Source organism: Podarcis melisellensis (genome assembly GCF_964234715.1).
Source record: "Podarcis melisellensis genome assembly, chromosome: 1".
NCBI lineage: Eukaryota > Metazoa > Chordata > Lepidosauria > Squamata > Lacertidae > Podarcis > Podarcis melisellensis.
The window spans coordinates 85,724,535-85,744,801 of record NC_138528.1 but is presented as its reverse complement, the minus strand read 5'-3'; the positions used below and the strand labels follow the sequence as shown (position 1 = coordinate 85,744,801).

General features: G+C 44.4%; 1 protein-coding gene across 20 annotated transcripts in view; it reads right to left on the bottom strand.

Moving 5' to 3' along the window:
* Nucleotides 1-20,267, bottom strand: part of TNS1 (tensin 1) — a 323,516-nt gene that overhangs the window by 155,586 nt on the left and 147,663 nt on the right. For 3 of the 20 annotated variants that reach the window (XM_081885293.1, XM_081885294.1, XM_081885295.1), the window contains exon 1: nucleotides 10,974-11,356. The exons of 16 other annotated variants lie outside the window; for them this stretch is intronic. In XM_081885293.1, the coding sequence (XP_081741419.1) occupies nucleotides 10,974-11,000 (27 nt within the window). In that variant the 5' untranslated portion in view covers nucleotides 11,001-11,356. Of the gene's footprint in view, nucleotides 1-10,973; nucleotides 11,357-20,267 lie in introns of those variants that run through there. One more of the 20 variants, XM_081885302.1, reaches the window with a different exon arrangement.

Sequence of the window (20,267 nt, the reverse complement as noted above, 5' to 3'; positions counted from 1 at the left end):
ATGGCATCAGGAAGTTGCATATTTATAGCCTGGTGTTTGTTCCAGATCAGATTTGAAGAGATTACAAGGAAAAGCAAAAATGTCTCCATTTTTTCCTTCCCTTCTTGCATTTTTATTCTTACTAATCTGCCAGGGCAGCCTCACTTACTAGTCCGCCCTCCTGGATCTAAGGTTAAGCAAAGGGTCTTTCTGGCTCACATCTTTATTACCAGGATGAGAAATTCTGCCTGGCTGACAATTCTGCCCACAATGCAGCAGAACTCTTCATTCAGATCTACTTTTCCCTCATCACCACGGCCAGGACTCTGTTGATTCAGATGAGATTATGAAGATCTGTGATTTGTTCTCCCATCCTTTCGAATGTTTACCAAAAAAAAATAGGAGAAGGGATTTGGTTCAAGTCCATGGCACACACACGCGCGCACACACACACACGAAAACTTGAGCCACATTCACTGCACAGTTAAGCTGAGGTGTCTACATTTTAGACAGCCATTGTGCATACATGGATGACAGAACATGTACAGGTGACAGCTTCATGGACAGGAGTTTGGGGGTTTGCAGGGGCAGAGAAAGCTTTGAGTCTTGAGGGGAAAAGGTGGGGTATAAATATATATATAATACCAATACCAAACAAGTAATGTGCATTGAATGAACCTCTGGTGTGTACAACAGTGTGCAATTGCAACTTGAAACACAGTGGAAGGTGGCTAATGTGTACATAGCCTGCATTACCAATGGGGAAAAACCCTTCCTCAAAATTACTTGCTCATGTAGGAAAAAATATAGGAGGGCACTTCCAAACTGTCACTATATATTCAGGTAGGGTTCAAACACATACTGGCAAATTCAGGCTATGCACTTATAGCTGAAACTCTGACACTTCTCTAAAAGATTGGACACTTTGCAAAATTGGAAGGTGACAATAAAATGCATTTGTTTGATGCAGCATCACTTGACCTCCCTATAAACAAATTAGAATGAATATTCAATAAATAGCTAACTTCGTCTAATCACCCTGCAAACAAATCAGGTTGAATGCTCAATAATAAACAGGTGACCTGGAAGCAACCTCACCTGCGTCAGGAGGTGCCGCTATTGTCAGAACCACCCCTCCTTCTCCAGCCTCTAAAAACAAACCAAGAGCTATAAATCCTGACCAACAGCTGCCAGGGCTTTTGCCTGTTTGGCGCTTGTAGAATGGGGGCCAGGATAACAAACCTCTTGAATACTTCCTAAAAACCTTCATTGTTGTGCCCTTTTGAGCGAGACACGGCAAGTGGCAGCTTCCTACTTACTGTTGTTTGCACAAGGAGAGGATTTTCATTTGCAGCTGGGCCTTTCTGTTTGCTGCTGTTGGCTCCCAAGCCTAAAAAGGCAAAGTTTACAAAACTCCTCTTTGGGACTCATAGAGGGTGACGCTGAAAATTGGCTGGAAACCACCAGCTTCGAAGTCGGCAGAAGATCTCCTGACCCCAAACCTGCTGTTCCGCCCTGACTTTTTGCCTGAATCCACTCCTCCACAAAACCCTGCCCCACATAATCCTATGTTTACGCACATGGCACTCCAAAAGAATCCTGGCAGCTGCAGTTCTCCCCCCCCACACACACACAATAACTACAATTCCCAGTACCCTGAACTAACTACAGTTCCCAGGATGCTCTGGGGAAGTCGTGTGCTTTAAATGAGCTTCAGATTTTTCATGTGGATCTGCCTTTTCCTTCACATTTAGGAACAAGGGGGTCTGAGCATGACTTGCATGGGAGCACACTTGCCTGCCTTTGCACACATATGCTTATTTATGCAAAATCCAAATGGACTTACTGACATTTATACACATATTTAGGCTTAAAAGCTGACCTAGCCATAAAACCTGGGGCAGTTCACATAAATATTTACATAGGGAGGGCGGGGGTGGGGGAGAGAACAGCTTCTCTCCTACATTCATTTCCTGCCCCTTCAAGTGATTTCCCAGGCAGACACAGTGACATCAACTTTTAACAGCAACTGTAGTTGTTCCCTTCAAGTAAACCTAGCTACATGAACACTATATTCTTTCACCCAAAGAATTCTGGGCACTATAGTGTACCCCCCACCAAGTTATAATTCCCAGCAAGCCTTAACAAAGTACAGTTACTAATATGGGTACAGTACATGTGGACAAGTGGTCTAGTAAATATTTTGATACACTCATTACTTTTATAGACTTTTTTTGAAAGGCTGCTAAGAACTATGGTATGTACACACTTATATTTCAACAGATCAGAAGACTGTGTGTTTTCCAGAGGTCAATAGAAAGCTAAATCCAAATTGCACCTTTTTCCAGAATTTCAAATCTCAACATATGCTAGCAAAGCAGTTAATGTCCCTCTCACCCAAAAGGTTATTTTTTAACAGTCAGCTAGCTGTGAATACTAACTGGTACACATGATAAGAAAGCAGGTAATGCTCTAAAAAGCAGCTACAAGGTGGGGGTTATGGGAAGCTCTCTACCTGGCAAACTAATTCCAAAATGCACATGTGCACCCATGAGTTTTTACTTTTTGAAGAAAATGTGAGAGAGAAGACAAAGTCACCTGTAGATTTCTGCCTGCTTAGTATGCTAATCAAATTCCCTTTGCGCCAACTCTCCCAGCTAAACTCATCTAGAGTTTGCTATGTCTGCCTATCTAGATAAATGATTTACCAGCTTTGATTTTTTTTTCCCCTGGCAGCAGCTCCCAGCTGACATCTGAGGGTGGTGGGGGGTCTAATCTACAAACACCTGCCTTACCTTATGGGTTTCACTTCCTGGCCTTCATCCTATTTTCCAAGCTGAGGCATTGACCCCCAGTAACCAAGGTCTTCCTCAGGATGAGGGTGGGAAGCCCAAATTGACTTCATCCACTTATTCCAGGCCAGCACACAGCCTGAGGGAATCCTACTTATGTCTGCAGCAAAGACAGGTTTTACCTGTCACACACACTCAGAGCCAAATCCCAGACTAGATTTGGCCACAGCGGTGAGGAAAAGGCCAGTGCAAAGTTTGATGCCTTTGACCTGTCATTTACCCTTCCACTAGGTTTTATCTGTTACTTTTCAGATGAACAAGAGTCTCCTGTCTCTGGCCTTAGGCTTGAACAAAAATAGCTGCTTCCCAGCTGGCTGTTTTAGCGCATTCATGTTTAGCATTCATGCTACATTGTTTCAACAAATGTTAAGCTAATCTACTGCATTCACCTTGAGCAGCCTCCACCAGGGTGCTTTTTCCAGACATCTTGAGTTCCCATGTTACGGAGCTGATCTACAAACGCCTCCAGCCATGTGTTGCATACACCTACCTGCCACATTCCCACCCCACTAAATGCATCTGATAAACAAGTATGTAGCTGCCAATGGAAATTCACATAACAATAAATCAGCTGGCCCTAACATTACTCCAGACATGGCTACCCTCATGGAATTTTCCAGGGACTGGCACCCTGACCCCCAGTGAGTGCTTGTCAATAATCCCAAGTATAATGCAAATTAGTCACATTGCCTACAGCACACTTCTCCTTCACACCATTGCTTAAGCCCTTCCTTTGCTGTCACCAAGCCATAACTTGTTACCCTTGGCTTTCTCTCCTTCCTTCCCTCTGCTTTCTTCTCCATTGAAAGCTTCTTGGGGCAGAGACCTGTCTTTTGTGTTCATGATGCACCAAACCATGTACACTGATAGCACTGCATAAATCAGAAGAATAATATTGTGCTTCCTCCAATTGTCCTTTATATCCTCCAGCACTTTCGTAATGCTGGGAGTCCTTCAGTGAGTGAGCTGTGATCTGCTTTCAAATGTTTGAACCAACAGCTATCAGCACACTGGACTCCCAACTTTGTTCCTGGAACTCCTTGGTGCTGGCATTCACAAAACATATGTAACAACCAAGCATGTCCATGCTACGATTTAAAAAATAAAATTCCACCAGGAAGTGCTGCTTTTGCAACAAACAGAAATGTTGCCAAGAACCCCATCCAAGAAAGCAGGAGCTTGTAGCCAACTTTCTGATGATGCCAGACCCAACAGCTCAGCGGCAGTGTACGCCCATGGTCTCCTCCTCCCTTTCTAGCCTGGGACGATTTCTTGGATCTATACAGCCTAATGGAAACCCAGGCAGGGAGTCATGGTCAATCCACCCAAACGCCGTCCAATGACTCAGCACAGCCTTGCCAAGCAGTCTCAGTAGTGCCAACCAGCGTGCCTGTTAGCCATCTGGTTCTCACCCTGGGTGTGCAAAAACAAACAAACAGTGCACTCCCAGACAGGGCCAGGCTAATGGAATGCATGTACACATCCCTGATCATATTAATATAGTTCCCCTCCATGGCACCAGGCCTGATGCACATGTTCAAAAGTGTTCACAAACACTGTGTCATGCGAGAGGCTTCACATGCTAGGCACCTTGAAGCCCCAATAACCCCCACTTCTGCAACACAGTCTGGACCTGGCATAGTGGAAAATTAAAGAACTCATCTACTACCCCAGCAAGTTTGAGATGGCAGAGGATTCCTTCTTACTCGGCAGCTCTAGGAACTGATATCCCTGCTCTGTCCCCATCCCAATTATTTACCACATCTGCCTCAAGAGAGGTATACCTATAGCCTTTTTTATGCTTATGCAGAAGTCCCAGTATTGACAGGTCAACAAAATTATTCAACAACACACTGGAGAGGCACAATGCAGACAAGAGTGTCTGGAGCAGCTAACGGGAAGAATGGGATGACCCAGGGATAGCCAAGTGAAGTGTATCCAAACAAGCAGGAAATAATAAAAAACACTTCCCAAAGAGTTCATCCAGTACCAAGAAGTCTCAGTGTGTCTTCCACAATTAGAAATGTTACACCGAGACAGCTTTTGTTGAAAATGAAGGTGCCAGGTAATGGCTGAAAAATGCAAGGGTCACGCACCACATGGATTGCCCAAACCATGAGAGTTTCCTTGCATAGGCGCCAACTCCATGGGGCTTGAGGGGGCCCGAGCCCCCTCAAAAATTCGTTTGGGGGGGCTCCGCCCCCCCAATAATCTCCGGCGCCCCTCCAGCAGAGCGCCATCGCCGCCCCTCCCCCAGCCCAAAATGCACAGGGAGGGGCGGGCTGCATGCCTCCTGCCCTCCCTCCCGAGCAAAAGCTCCACCCAATTTCCTTTGGAGCTGATTAATAGGCGCAGCACGCTCTCCCCTATTCGCTCACGAGGAGGCGGCGCCACTTTATTTGCATATTCATGAGCTTATTTATTATTCATGAGCTTTCCCGGGCCCCCCCAATATTTTTTATAAGTCCGCGTCCCTGTTTCCTTGCCAGTGTCAGCTGCCAAAAGGAGTGTGATGCTGCCACACAGCAACATTTCCACAAGTCTCCATGTGGTGAGTCCTGGCTATTTGTGTGTTTGAAGTACACAACTGGAGAGCTGAAAAGAGCCAGTGTGGTGCACTGACTAGACCAAAGTGTAGGTCTTGATCTGGAGGGACCCATGCTCACCTCCACAACTAGCCACGAACCTCTCTAGGTGATATTGAGCCAATCACCATTTCTTAACCTAACCCTCCCTGAAGGGTTTTTGTGTGGTAAAATAGGGAAAAGCCCCATGTATTGCCATCCTTAGAGAAAGGATGGGAGAAAGCCATCTCTACAGTGGGAGAGAATCCATTTACACTCCCAGCAAGAGAAAAACAGAACCTATGGATACACATAGAGATTAGAGTGTGAAGCAGCAAAAGAGCTGGAAGGCACAAACACTGTATGTTGAAAGGGAAATGCATACATTTAGCAAACAAACAGCTTATTTGCAGATATAGATATCTATGTATGATTTCCCAGAGTGCATCTGGGTGGGCAGAGAGGCATTACGGGCTCCGATACTACTTAGTTATTGGCATCTGCTTAGTTACACTTGGCAGTATGTAAGCACAGCGCTGCCTGCAAAACTCACTTCAACCTCAGACCAAAAGTAATTTGCTGTTATTAGATCTCAACTAAGATATTGCAAGAACCAGCAGGCCTGGGAAAGGAGGTCTGTCTCCAGAGGCAAATACCACTGGCCTGTCTCAAACATCTTTAAATGCCAGGCCACCCCCATGTAGAAGACAGCAGCCAGTTGCATGGTTTACACCTGGTGGGAAAAGAACCAAGGGGACCAAAAAATAAAGCAGTCTTAGAGTTCATATTTTCCAGCTTTGAGCAGGAACTAGGATGGAATTGATTAGGCTTAGGCTCAAGTAAAGAATATAGAAGTAAGATAAGGTAATTGTTTTCTACTATGTGAAAGAGAACAGAGATCACTTGTTTTCTGCAGATGCTGAGGATAGCATAAGGGGGAACCGCTTTTCATTTTAATAAGGTGCAATTCAGGCTTTATGCAACACTGAGCAATGTCTGCAAACATGGATATGTCCCTCACTGAAGCTACTGTTTGATCTGAACACAGGCCTTGGATTTATGCACAATAAATTGCCAATGTCTTGGGGGAGAGGTAGCAAAGAAAGTGAGAAGGATGTCTAAGGCCAAGAGGGGCAGGAGCAAAGAGAGAGACTTAGAACCACAAGGGGGTGGGGGCAAGAAGTTGCAATGTTTAGCTCTTTGACTTCAGAGCCTTCATCAGTGCAAGCAGTTGGAATTATTCACTCTTTTTCTTCTACAGTTCTGTAAGGACTAGAAATTATTATCTTCCATTATATGCACCGGAGTTTTATAAAGGAGGAGGTGGAGGAGGACATGCGGAAAGGGCTTATAGTCTCATTAAACCAAATAATGTTTCAGTATGCTGATTCTGCACTGTTATACTGCACTGTTATACATGCCCATGATTACATTTTAACAGATGCATTTAAATGATAGTGAAAATGCTTAAAGTGCAGACCCAACCTGCTCCCTGCTGTTAATGGCTGGGAGGAAGAGGACTGTGTGTAACTGCATCCCCAAATAGCCCCCATCAGTGCAGAAGAGTGCCATCATTTGCTGTGGGTGAATGGAGGGCTCCACCACAGCAGAGACTCCAGTTTCGCCCACACAGACTGAAAACCACTACTCATGATTCTCCCACCAGGAATAGTAATCAAAAATCCCCCATACAAGGTATTTCAGGAGAGGGGTGCCAGTGGATTTGGATCTGGTTGATCCACAGTCCTCCAAATCCCCCTAAAGAGCTGATTCTCGGGGTCCTCTGCTTTGCCACCCTGGATCTGGCATAGTGGGAAATTAAAGAACTCACCCCCTGCACCAGCAGGTTTCAGATGGCAGAGGATTAAAGAGATTCCTTCTTGCTCGGCAGTTCTAGGAACTGATATCCCTGCTCTGTCCCCATCCCAATTATTCACCATCTATCTCAAGAGAGTAGAGTGCCTTCTAATACTTATGGCCCTTTTTATGCTTGTGCAGAAGTCCCAGTGCTGGAGAAATACACAATGAAAACAACAGTGGCTAGAGCAGCTAATGGGAAGCATGGGATGGTCCAAAGGGATAGCCAAGTGAAGTCAGTCCAAACAAGCAGAAAATAAACACACTTCCCAAAGAGTTCACCCAGCCCCAGGAAGTCTCATTAATGTTACACCCTTCCACAAAACAATGCCCCAAGCACACTGCATTAATTGCCAAGGCAGATTTATTGTAAAGAACTCTAGCCCTTTGTTAAGTGTTTTGCTGAAGCTTTCTCCCCTCAACTCACCCTAGAAATACGGTGAAGTCCAAACATGGGTTAAAACCACATAGCTGTCTCACAGCATTCCTCCTATGCAGGAAGATTGGCTTCATGAACACATTTACAATGATTTGGGGAAAAGGTCTGGTGGCACTGTGGTCTAAACCACTGAGTTTCTTGGGCTTGCTGATTGGAAGGTCGGCAGTTCGAATCTGAGTGATGGGGTGAGCTCCCATTGCTCTGTCCCAGCTTCTGCCAACCTAGCATTTCAAAAGCATACCAAGGCAAATAGATAAATAGGTACCGCTGCAGTGGAACAGTAAACAGCGTTTCTGTGCGCTCTGGCAATCGTCACGGTCCTCCATGTGCCAGTAGTGATTTAATCATGACCCAGAAAGCTGTGGACAAACACTGGCTCCCTCGGCCTGAAAAGGGAAATGAGCACCATACCCCATAGTTGCCTTTGACTGGACTTAACCGTCCAGGGTTCCTTTACCTTTACCTTACACAGGTCTTGTCTTTTCAACTATAGCTTCATTTCTCAATTACTATATGTGCACTGGTAAGCTAACGTGCATGGGTTTGGGGGGGTGGTTTTTGCCTAAATGTGGGTACCCAGTCACCTGCAAACAGTGCTTGTTTGGACAATATGATGGAAGATTTGTCTTCACTGGAGAAGCAAATCTAAAAATCTAACAAAATTAGTGATCTGAGAATGAGACACACAAGAGGGGGACTGGCCACCTGTTTTCAACACAGACATGAACTGTTATCGTGGCTCTCCCCAACACAACTTCCTTCTCCATCTGCCTCACCTTGCTGCCACTGCAGGCAGAGGTTTTTTTAAAAAAAAAATAAGTTTAACAAAAATATAAAACCTTGCAAAAGAAATTCCATACATAATTGTCTCTTTATTCAGCCTTTCTCAACCTATGGGTCCCCAGATGTTGTTGAACTACAACTCCCATCACCCCTAGCTAGCAAGGCCAGAGCTCAGGGATGATGGGAGTTGTAGCCCAACATCTGGGGACCCAAAGGTTGAGAACAGAGGGTGCACATCTCCACCCAGGACCTGACTAAATCTGAATTGGGGCCATAATACAAAGCAAAGGTCAATCAAATGTTGAAGGATGTGGTATACTGAACTCTGTTGCTGAACGCACAGGAATCACGCCAAGCAAAGCTTGACATGTTGCTTGACATTAAAGCAAAATAAACCACACAGATCAGAACTTAAAAGCCCATCTATCTCAGAAGGATTTTAGTGTGCTTACCCTTTTCTGAAATGTGCCCATTGTTTGACTGTAATTGAACTTTTTTCCACATAATGTTTGGTGCTCTTGTGTTTATCATTGTGCCTGGGCTCAGAGGTTGTAGTCACTGATGTTGATTTAGTGGATAAACATTGAACATCTCACCACATACCTGCATACCAGCCTGTATTAGTGAGTCCTTCTGCCTGAGAAAAATGACCCCTTGGCTAACCTCTGTTGGGTGAGGGATTCCTCCCCCTGCAACCTAGAATGCTCTCCAATATGCCCAAGATTCATGTCACAACATGCAGTTACTCTAAGCTTTTCTCTCTCTAACATGTACTCTGCACAGACTGCCTGGAGCTTGTTGATTTCTGTAGCCTCCGGCCGGTCATGAGAAGCTTCCGACAGTGGCCTTTGTTTTGCTTTTTTTGTAGGATGACGCATCCATTTCCAGGCTTGCGAAGGCTGTTTCCTTTTTCAAAGAACAGATCGCGGACCAAGCCTAAATCCATCTGTGCTGAAAGCTCTGCTCAGAGTGTGAAATCAAGCCAGACATACCATCGCGTTAGCCTAGCTTTCTCTTGGACTGTCAAGCCTCTCTTGATAAGTCTCCTAAGAAAAATCAGAGCATCTGGGGTACAGCACGGATACTTGCCATGCTGAGGAAATGGAGAAGAATTCTGGATTTCTGCAACTTGGGTTCTTGAATTTCATGCCACCAAACTATGTGGGCATTCATTAACCAGAAGAACAATTACTGCAGGACCTGACATCGAAGGCAGAAAGAGACGGTGCCAGCCACGGACACCCCAGTCTGGAAAACGGTCAGAATTATCCCATCTCTTTCCTAACAAAACCCTCACAGAGTGTAGACATTGGTGTTAAAGGCTGGAGTTACTGCTCTCTGGATAGAAGGTGGATTGGGAGAGCTTTACAAAAATATTGCAAATATATATTGGATAGTGGATCCCTGCAGCTTAGTTAATGAAGAGCTTCAGTTAAGATTTAAAGCGAGGAACACAAACCAGAGCTGAAATTATGAACAAGTTTGAATCCATGTGCTTTGAGGAATTCTTCAGTAAAAATCTGGACCTGCTGCTGACTCTGACTTTCAGCTGTGACAACTTTAGCTCCTTACAATTGCTACTAAAAATCAAAGTTAATGTTACCTGCAGTTCATGTGACACACTGATTCTACCACTGACACTTACTAAATATATGAGCATGCTACCAAAAAAAAATTCCACAATCGCGCATAATGAGCAATCAATGACAAGGATCACTTCTGCTCTGATGGTAAAGTTAATCAGACTTGGCAAGTGATGTGTGTACATGTCTCTATGCTGGGGATTTAGGAAAGTGGTCAAATCTGAATTTTGCTTTACACATCTCCTTCCGATATAAAATAACTTCACCCTTTTGAAATCTAATTTTGGCACTTTCTTCTGATTGCTGCCTGCAAACGCCTTCCAATCCTTCCAATTATTTGCCCCATAGTCCTTACCAAGCTGATGAGCCAACAGGTGGAGGCGGCAGAGTTTATGTGCAGGCACCCACCTTCAGCTCTGCATTCTCCTTCTCACTTTCACAGTGCTGAATCCAAAACTGTCCCATCAAACCTGCCTGCTACAGTATATTCTTTTATGCCAGCTAACAGTGGTGCTAGCAGGGTTATGGGTGCAGAATGACAGACCATCTCCTTTACATACCGAAGGAAAGATACGCCTGTCCCAATAAAAAGGAGAGAACACAGAAGCACACTGAACTGAAAATAGATTACTATGGGAACAGAAGAACGGTACAGCACATAATCCTTCAACAGCATATTCCTAACTTTCTTCAGATGTTTAATGCTTTCCCCAAATGCCCAGCTGGTTTTTTTTAGCTGTCACCATTTTGCAACTCATTTTATAATCCCGGTATACTTCTAGCCCCTAAAATTTTTGTGATTAAACTAAATACATTTCTTCACTCACTTGCAAGCAGTTCTGATTTCCCACTGACACTTCTCCCAACTTCCCTTTTAAATCAGGGGAGGGGGGCGGGAAAGACAGATAAATAGTACCTGGTTCATTACGCTTCCAAAATCCATCTCGCTGCGCTGTTCTATCTCAAATTGCACCTCCAAGATGGTTACTACATCCAAGGGACAGGAAACTCTTGGCCTCACCTTAGTGAGCTTCTCCTTCTGCCATAGTGAAGCAAGAAGCAGCAATTGTTTGTGCAAAAGTTAGCCAGTGCAGATGCTGTTAGTCAAAGCTGGCAGAGAGGAGGAAGAAGTTACACAGTATTCTGTTGAAGATGGAGAGGAGCCAAGGTCTTGATTTCAGACATCGGTGAAAGGGGAGGCAGACCTGCTTGTCTGGGGCTTTCTGGGGTGGTGAGCTTGGGAGAGCAGGGTGTGCAGTGTGATTAAGCAGAGAGGAAAAAGCTTTCAGACTCGAAAGGGATTTTCCTTCCCAATCTCCACCTTATTAGCACAGCCTCTCTTCCCCCCCCCACCCCCACCCCACCCGTCAATGCATCACTGTCCAAGTACAACATCACACACGCCCAAAAACAACACCACTAGCTGTGCGGGGCTCTTTTTCCCTCCTTCGGCTTTAAAGGGCATGGCATTCATAAGCTAGCCCATATGAAGAATCAGAGTGGGAGTCCAAGGGGCGGGGAGAGAATGGATTGTTTCTTGGAGGGGAGGGTGAAATAAAACATTGCAAATTCCTCATGCAAACGGGCTGCCCGTCTGAGTCTTATCAGCCCGTCCAGACACACAGCTGGAAATGGGGCATGTCTGCCATGCCATTCTTAATGGAGAGCAGAATTAAGCAGAGGTGTCCTGGGGACTTTCTCAGGAAAGCTATACCTCATGCTCCATCTTCAAAAATGACCTCTCCACAGAACTCATGCTGGCCTGGCCCACAAGCACAGCTCACTAAGGTGGGCATGAGGGGGCAGAGTTCTGAGGTGAGAGAATCAACTGCACTGCTTTCAGTGTTGGCTTGCTCCCTTTGGGAGTGGTAGGGCAGAAGGCAAGGAGACCAACAGTAGGTGGCGCCACAGCCAATTCATTCTAGTTTTGACCCCATCCTCCCACCTTCCAAGTTCTACAAGGACAACCATGAGGCTAAGGAGGAAGGAGCTGACAGCCAGTGCCATGCTCTGGAATGATTGTAGGTAAGAAATCAGGCAGGTGGGGGGGTCGCTGAGGGCAGACTGAGGTTGGTGAGGCAGTGCTCCATTGTCCCTAGTGGGTCAGCCTCCACTGACCACTTTAGACTGCAAGTGGGAGGATCACATTTGTTAATGCCCACCTGTGCTTAAAGATTTCTTGCAAGAAGAAAACCAACAATGCAGGAAATGGGTTGAGCTATAATTTTTATCCCTGATAAACTATTTTTTCTCCTACAGGAATTTTAATATGGGGAAACATTTTTAAATAAAGGACTCCCAGACTTACACTCTGGGGTGGCACTACTATCTCAGGATCTGGCCGCTTCAGGCTGCTGCATCTGTAGACAACCCAAAGACACCCCATATAATTAGTCCAGACAGCCCAACATCTTTGCAAGTGTGAGCTGTTCTCAGATAACATAGGAACAGAGTCAGACCGCTAGTCCATCAACTCAATATTGTCTACAATGGCTGGAAGTAGCTCTCCAGAGTTTCAAACAAGGAATTTTCCCAAGCCAGAGTTTCAACCGGGAACCTTCTGCATGCAAAGCGGATTCTCTCCCACTGAGCTCCTGCCCTTCCCCCAGACAAATCAATTTCTATAGAATGCTAGAGAGCAGTCACTTCCAAAATTCTGAAGTCCCACAGAATGCAATTGCTCTTACACACACAGAATACTGTGTCATAAATTGTGTTCAGCATAGAGCCCTGCTTCCATTAATCCTTTTACAACCAGCACAAGGAGGCTCAAGGAATGTTTAGACAAGACACTCACCATTTCCCAGTTTTGTTTACCTAGCTGTCCATGTCAGATCATACACAGAAGATGAGGGACAGGCCATGATGCGCCCCGCCTTAACCCGTAATTACTGGGTAAGGTTTTGGCTATTCCCTGACAATGCGGAGAACAGCAATTGAGAATGTGTGCAGAGTAAGGCCAAGTCTAAGGCTGTAGTCCTATACTCACTTACTATCATTGAATCCAATGGAACTTTTCTGAATAGCTATGCATAGAATTGTGCTGTAAGGCTGAAAAAGAGGAATACAAAAACTGCATTTCTCTGACTCAAGGACATAAACTTACATGTTACATGCAAACTTCACCAGCCCTTTTTTTATTCCACATTTATTTATTTATTTCTATCTATTTCTATTCCCATCTTTCTTCCAAGCAGCTTGAGGAAGCAAACAAAATTATCTCCTTCTCATTTCATCCTCGCAACAGCCCTGTGAGGTTGGTCAGGCTGAGAGACAGTGGCTGGCCCAGGGTCACCCTTTGAGCTTCATGCTGAGTGGGAATTTGAACCCTGGTCTCCCAAGCTGCTTCTCCACCCACCCTCAATATTCTAGCAGTTGCGGGGGGGGGGGGGACTTGTGGCCCTCCAGCTCCCATCAGCCCAGCCATGGTCAATGGTTAGAGATTATGGGTGTTACAGTCCAGTAACACCTAGAGGACCACACACAACCTTGGCTGACAAGGGTACGCACCTATATTTGTAGCCCTGTGGAATGGAAGGGAATCAGCTGGAGAGGGGTGTTTTTGGACAGGAAAATGCCCAACAGGGAGATGAAAGATGTGCTCAGAATAGACAGACTTGTGCACAAAGGCTGCATTTTACTTCTGATTCTGTGGGAGTATCGAGACCAACGACGTTTGTAAGAGAAATTTCTGGACCAGGCTCCACAGTGCCTATTAAGCAAGTATGAAATACCCACAGCCCTGCCCTTCTATTAGCCCATCCTTTCTCTCCTGATTACCCCCCCCCCTTGCAGAATCCCATGAGAGACACAGAGGAACTGACATTTTACATTCACTTACTCATGGCAGATGCTAGCATTCGCCAGGTACAATTGCAACATCAACAAAATCCAGGCAGCGGGAAGGTTCCACTGAGCTCCTTTTAAACTGCCCAAACATTTGGGCAGCTGGACAGTTCCTTTAAGGGCAGTTCCTTGGAAGACAGCACAGGAACTGGTCCCTCCCTTACTTCTGGGATTAATCCTACTCTCAGCCTTTTTAAAAATTTCCATCAGCTCAAGGGGAGTCGCATTGCACGCATTATGATCCCCCCGCTCACACACCTCCCTGGCCAGAAGCCTATACCTCCCAAAACACAGTCGGCCCTTGATGAGTCAAGCTTTCCGGGTGCCTCCCCCTCTTCCCATCCCTACGCTGCAACTTTATTGCACATCTGGATCCAGTTGTGGCTTGCACATTAGGGGCATTTGTCTCGGAGATGGCTGCTTCTAAAAAGCTGGAGCCGCCAAATGTCTCAAACAAAAGAAGAAAGAGAAGGGAACGTTTTAAAACCAAGTTAAGTCTGAAGGGATTTGCTGCCGTTCCCGGACTCGACCGTGTGAGCTTGCCGAAGATGGAAGCTTGGAAGGGGAGCCTGAACAATGTTGTGACCCTGCAGAGTGCCTGGCCACCACGGAATACTTTAGAGAATGAGAGGTGACATACCAGGATAAGCTCTTGGGGATGGAGAAAGCCAGAAGGTCTCAAGCGGTGTCCTTCCAAGACACTAATCGCCAAATGAATGGATATCCACAGGTCCTTCCCTTGTCGCCTGCTCTTCCACAGTTCTCCCTGCCTGTGCTCAGGCTGCTTCAGCTGTGCCCACCCCTTCCCTGCTTTTGCACAGAAGTGTGGCTGAACTGAAAGATGGTGCTTGTACTCTTCATGAATTGATTTCTTCAGTATGCAAAGTGTTCACCTGACTGCTGGCAATGGGAACCTTCTATATTATTTATATGATGTATGGACTGATGTTTGAAATCTTCCACTGTAGAGAGCAGTGCATTTCCTTTTTGGAAGACCTGGTGGATGGGTACTACACTTCCCCTCCCATCATTGGCCAGAGAAGGCCATTGAATAGTGACTAACCTATCCAGCTGCAATCAACCAGCACCTCGATGTATCTCCTCATTCTGCTACCTCTCTTGGACCACAAAAGCAGGGATGGGGAGTGTATCAAAGCAGGGCACAGTACACAGTTTCCAAAAAAGGACTGTGGTTCCTCCAAACTGTCACTATTATGCAGGAGGAATACAAGCACATATTAGAACTGTAGGTTTCTGCAGTTAAACTGGATTAAAGGGCTTTGTTGCCCCAGCCCAACGAATCCACTTTTTAAAAAGAATCAGATTTTTTTGCCATTTACAAAGTTATGGGGAAATGCATCGAAAAGTCTGGGGTGTCTGAATAACAGGAAGACGTATAAACACCCCACTAGGAAATCAGAATGAATGCTCAATAAAGATTGGATATAATCTAACATCCAGACAGGCATTGTGCAAGCAAATTAGGTGCTCAATAAACAGGTCATCTGGAAAGGCGATGCTCAATGCTTGATGAGTCAATCTTTGACCTGGTTTTTTTCCTCTCCTCCCCCCTCCTTAGTGCCTCGCCCTCCTGTGGGCATCTGAGCAGATATCCTCATATCTTCTGGAGCTCTTTCCTTCCCCTTGCTCACACACAGTGCTATTTTTCTTGAAAAAGAGGTGCTGAAAGTCAACATGAGCGCCTCCCTTGTTCTCTTATAATGGCAATGGCACCCACCTGATTGGTGCCAGAACTGAGCTCTGGCAAGTTCCAGCTGGGGGGGGGGGAGCCCTGCTCACACAGCTGATAATATCCAAGATCTTGTTGTTGTTTCTTCTTGTTGTTCTGTTAATGAACTTATTAGATCACCATTTATTTATTTTATTCCTCAATATTCAATATTCTCCTTCGCATTCCTCCTCTGTCTCATGTTGTCATTTGACCATCGGTCATGTGATCCCAAGAACTTCTGTTTATCTCTATCGGCTTTCATCTGCTTCCTTCGCACACTCTGCAACATCATCACTTACCTCTGTACTTCCTTTCTCGCTTGTCTGTTTTGCTCTGTTGTGTTGATCATGCTTTCTTTTTCTTCTGTCATCCTGTTTACTCCAAATGTTCATTATCTCTACCCTTCATTCTGCTGAAGGTCTATGGTGTAAAGATCATTCTTCTCCTGAATACATTCATTGCAGTTTTATGTTTTCTTCAGCTCTGTCCTCGTCTAAGCAATTAAAATTTTCTTCTCATATACATTTCTCATCCCCTACTCTTTCCTTTTTGTAAACTTTACTTCTTCAACCTGCCACCCGGGTTCTTCTTTCTTTAGTCCACTAGCTTTTAGTGAATTTTCTTTGGACAAGACTTTTTTCTATCTGCCCTTCATTCTGAACATCTTCTGCATTGCTTTTTTCCTGCCATTTCTTCCATATCATTAAGATGCTGATTCCTTTGCTTCTTTTTCTCTAACTTATCTGATTTGTTTCCATTTAAATCCATGCTAATTCTAATCCTCTTGACCAAGTTCCCATGTAAAATTCTATTACCCTTTTGAACTTTCCTTCTAGGTTCTATTCTACATTTGCCATGTTTCTGTCTTCCGGTTCTTCCTTTAATTCTGCCCTTGTGGGCCTTTTTATTTTATTTTTTAAGTCTTTTCTTCCTTTGTTCTTATCTTATCTTATTGATAATCTTATTCTGTGGTTTACTTAGGAATAGACATGCCTAGGGTTGTTTTGCTACTTTCCTCTCTTTCACTTTCTCTTATAGATCTATTTCAATCTGGTTTTGCTCTTTTCTGACGCATATTGCCAATTGCGTATCTCCTTTCAGCAAAATCTAAGAGTTAATATTCTGCACATCTAGTGCTGGGCTCATCTCCCATACAGTCTCTGATTCAGACAACCATTCATTTCTCCTTTCTATCTTACATTTTTCAGGCATTGTTTTCTCATGATTTTAATAACAACTTTATGATCGCTCTTTTAAGGAGTTTTCCAATTGTTCGTTTTTTACAGTTTTTTCCCTTTACATGAGTTCTTGAGAGATCAGTATTAGGCCCCCTTCTTTTTACATTATATATTCATTTTGTGTTCAACACCACCTTAAGAATGATGACCTACAACTTTTGTTACTTTAATTTTTCAACTCATCTCTTGCCCCAATCTTCTATTCTGGCCTACTCTGCCATCTCTCATAGAACGAATGCCCATTTTCTTCAACTTAATTGTGCTAAAATGGATCTTCTGGGTTTGGGTTTGATTTAATTTTCCAGTCTTGTACTTTTTTACATATTTGTCTTCTCTTTTCTCTACATGTTTTTCCATAAATCCTTCATCTTACATGACCAAAGATGCTGCTCTCTGTCCACTGCTTGTATCTCCTTTCCCATACTATTGAGTTGCTATCCATCTGATACATGACTCCTCCCTCCATTTTTACATTTAAGAGGTTCATTTTGTTGGCTATTTGCAGTTTAGTAGTGCTGCAGAGAGCTTGCTGGGGAGACCAAGCATTAAAAAGGGACTCAAAAAGTATTTAAACAAGGTTTTAATAAGAAAAACAGAAACTCCATTTACACTAAATACATCAACAACAAACCAGACCCAACCACCAACGCATCCCCCAGGGTAATGGGAGAGCTAGGTGCTGCTCCTTGTATGTTGTTGTTGTTTAGGCGTTTAGTCATGTCCGACTCTTCGTGACCCCATGGACCAGAGCACGCGAGGCACTTCTGTCCTCCACTGCCTCCCGCAGTTTGATCAAACTCATGCTGGTAGCTTCAAGAACACCATCCAACCATCTCATCCTCTGTCGTCCCCTTCTCCTTGTGCCCTCCATCTTTCCCAACATCAGGGTATTTTCCAGGGAGTCTTCTCTTCTCATGAGGTGGCCAAAGTATTGGAGCCTCAGCTTCAGGATCTGTCCTTCCAGTGAGCACTCAGGGCTGATTTCCTTCAGAATGGATACGTTTGATCTTCTTGCAGTCCATGGGACTCTCAAGAGTCTCCTCCAGCACCATAATTCAAAAGCATCAATTCTTCGGTGATCAGCCTTCTTTATGGTCCAGCTCTCACTTCCATACATCACTACTGGGAAAAACCGTAGCTTTTACTATACAGACCTTTGTTGGCAAGGTGATGTCTCTACTTTTTAAGATGCTGTCTAGGCTCCTTATATACTACACCCAATTGCTGACACAGCTTAATCAATACAACTCAGCAGTACCTGCTATATTTCACAGCTGTAAAGCTGGGTCTCGTTATTTTGCTCTGGCCCTTGCTCTGGCCCCTTAAAGACATAGACATCGGGTGGAACAATGATGAACCTTTACATTTAAAGAAACAATTCAACACATTTATATATGTTCAGTTTACCAAAACTCCCAATAATTCACCTGAATTTTGCAAATACCCTGCCTTCCCACCTAACCTATTTTCCATGCACTTAATAAATACATACCCGATACATCATTTGGAAATACATCTGTTCCCTAGATGCGTCTAGATGTGTCAAACAGTTTTCTGGATTGCAAAGAATGGTCAGATGCAGGGATGGCTGATTCCTCTTGCCTGGGTGGGACTGATTTTATTTTGCTCTAAGCAAAAGTAATATTTATATATTTAAAGCATTTGTACCTTGCCCCTCTTCAGCCATAAACACAAGCTGTGCCAGCAGGGATCAGAGAAAGCTTACAATGAACTTCCAACAGCATTCAATATGGGTCAATGTTCCTCCCGCCATTTTTTTTACAACTGTGCAGCTCTTAAATTTAGGTTTCTCATTTGCTTCTTTGTCATTCAAGGTGTCTTCCTATCCAGAGCTACAACTGGCAGATAGTGAGATGTGTAGGTAACCAATGTGGTTCCCTCCGATCAGCTCTGACCAGCTATGATCGGCCCCATCCAACATGGCCCAATAGTCAGGGATGCTGGGAGTTGTAGTCCAAAAACATCTGGAGGGAACCAGATTGGCCACTCCTGGTGTGACAGAAAAAACATAAACGCTTTCCTCCAAGACTGGATTTTACTTTTTCCGTATCTGCCTATTCCAAGCTCTGATTTCTGACTAGATCAAGGTTCATGAACCAACTGAGACCTTTCAGATGATTCGCAGTTCTCGTCTGTGTTGCAATAGCTCTGCAAAAGTTACCATGTTAAGGCTTCTAGTTTAGATAGCCACAGACAGGCAGAGCCTGCTGACTCAGACTGCATCTCTCTGACTCATCCTGCCAGTTGGCAAAAAAGTTGAAAGAAAGTTTAGTGGAGCTGCTGCTGAAAGTACACAGCAAAGGAATGATACAATTTGCAACCACTGTAAATGTCAACCCAAAAGCCGTGCAAAGCCATACAAGGATATTGCCAACTGAAATGAAAACGCAGCCATGTACTTCCATCTCAGAGTGGCTTTTTACTAGCACTCTTCATCCTACACATGAAAAGGATGGCAACACCAAAGGGCATTATGAACTTATCCCTTTTTTAAAAAATGTGGCACAGAATTTATTTATCCTGCAACAGAATGGTGTACATCTGAAGCATGTGGTAGAAGCTCATGTGCTCTTTATGGATTAAGTTCTCTACTACTTATTATACAGTGACTCTCTAATTATACTATGGAAATTGCAATAAAAGTTCATTTAAACAGAAACCAGTTGTACACAGCCATGCCACAATAAACCTAAAGTGGATGTTGCTGCTCTGGGTCTGGATCACTGATCAGAGCAAGACTACCTTACTTTGAGATTGTGTGCTAGATTTCTGACTAGCTCCATAAGTAACAAATCTGGGAATTCTGGGGCAATCCTGTGTAAAGGCTGGACAACATAGGAAATGAAACAAAGTGTACGGGTGTGGCCAGGGTCAACCATTCATTCCGTAATTATCTTCACACCATTGAAGGTATCTTATTAAAAAGGGGGGGGGGAGAAACACCGAAACACTTTCAGCTTTAATATTTCATAGTTCAATGACATGTAACTACAAATATATAAGAACATCAGAAGAGCATGCTGGATCAGGCCAAAGGCCCATCTAATCCATCACCCTGTTCTCAGTGGCTCACCAGATGTTCATGGGACACTGGCAAGCTGTATTTGAGCACAAGAGCACTCTTCCCTCCTGTGGCTTCCAGAAATTTTTGTGACTACATATGTGTGTGCTGCTGCTGATGTTAGACTTCAGGATTTTATTGAAGGTTATGCTTCTGCACCCAAATAGAGTGGTACCTTGGGTTACAGACGCTTCAGGTTATAGACGCTTCAGGTTACAGACTCCACTAACCCAGAAATAGTACCTCAGGTTAAGAACTTTGCTTCAGGATGAGAACAGAAATCGTGCGGCGGCGGCGCAGCTGCAGCAGCAG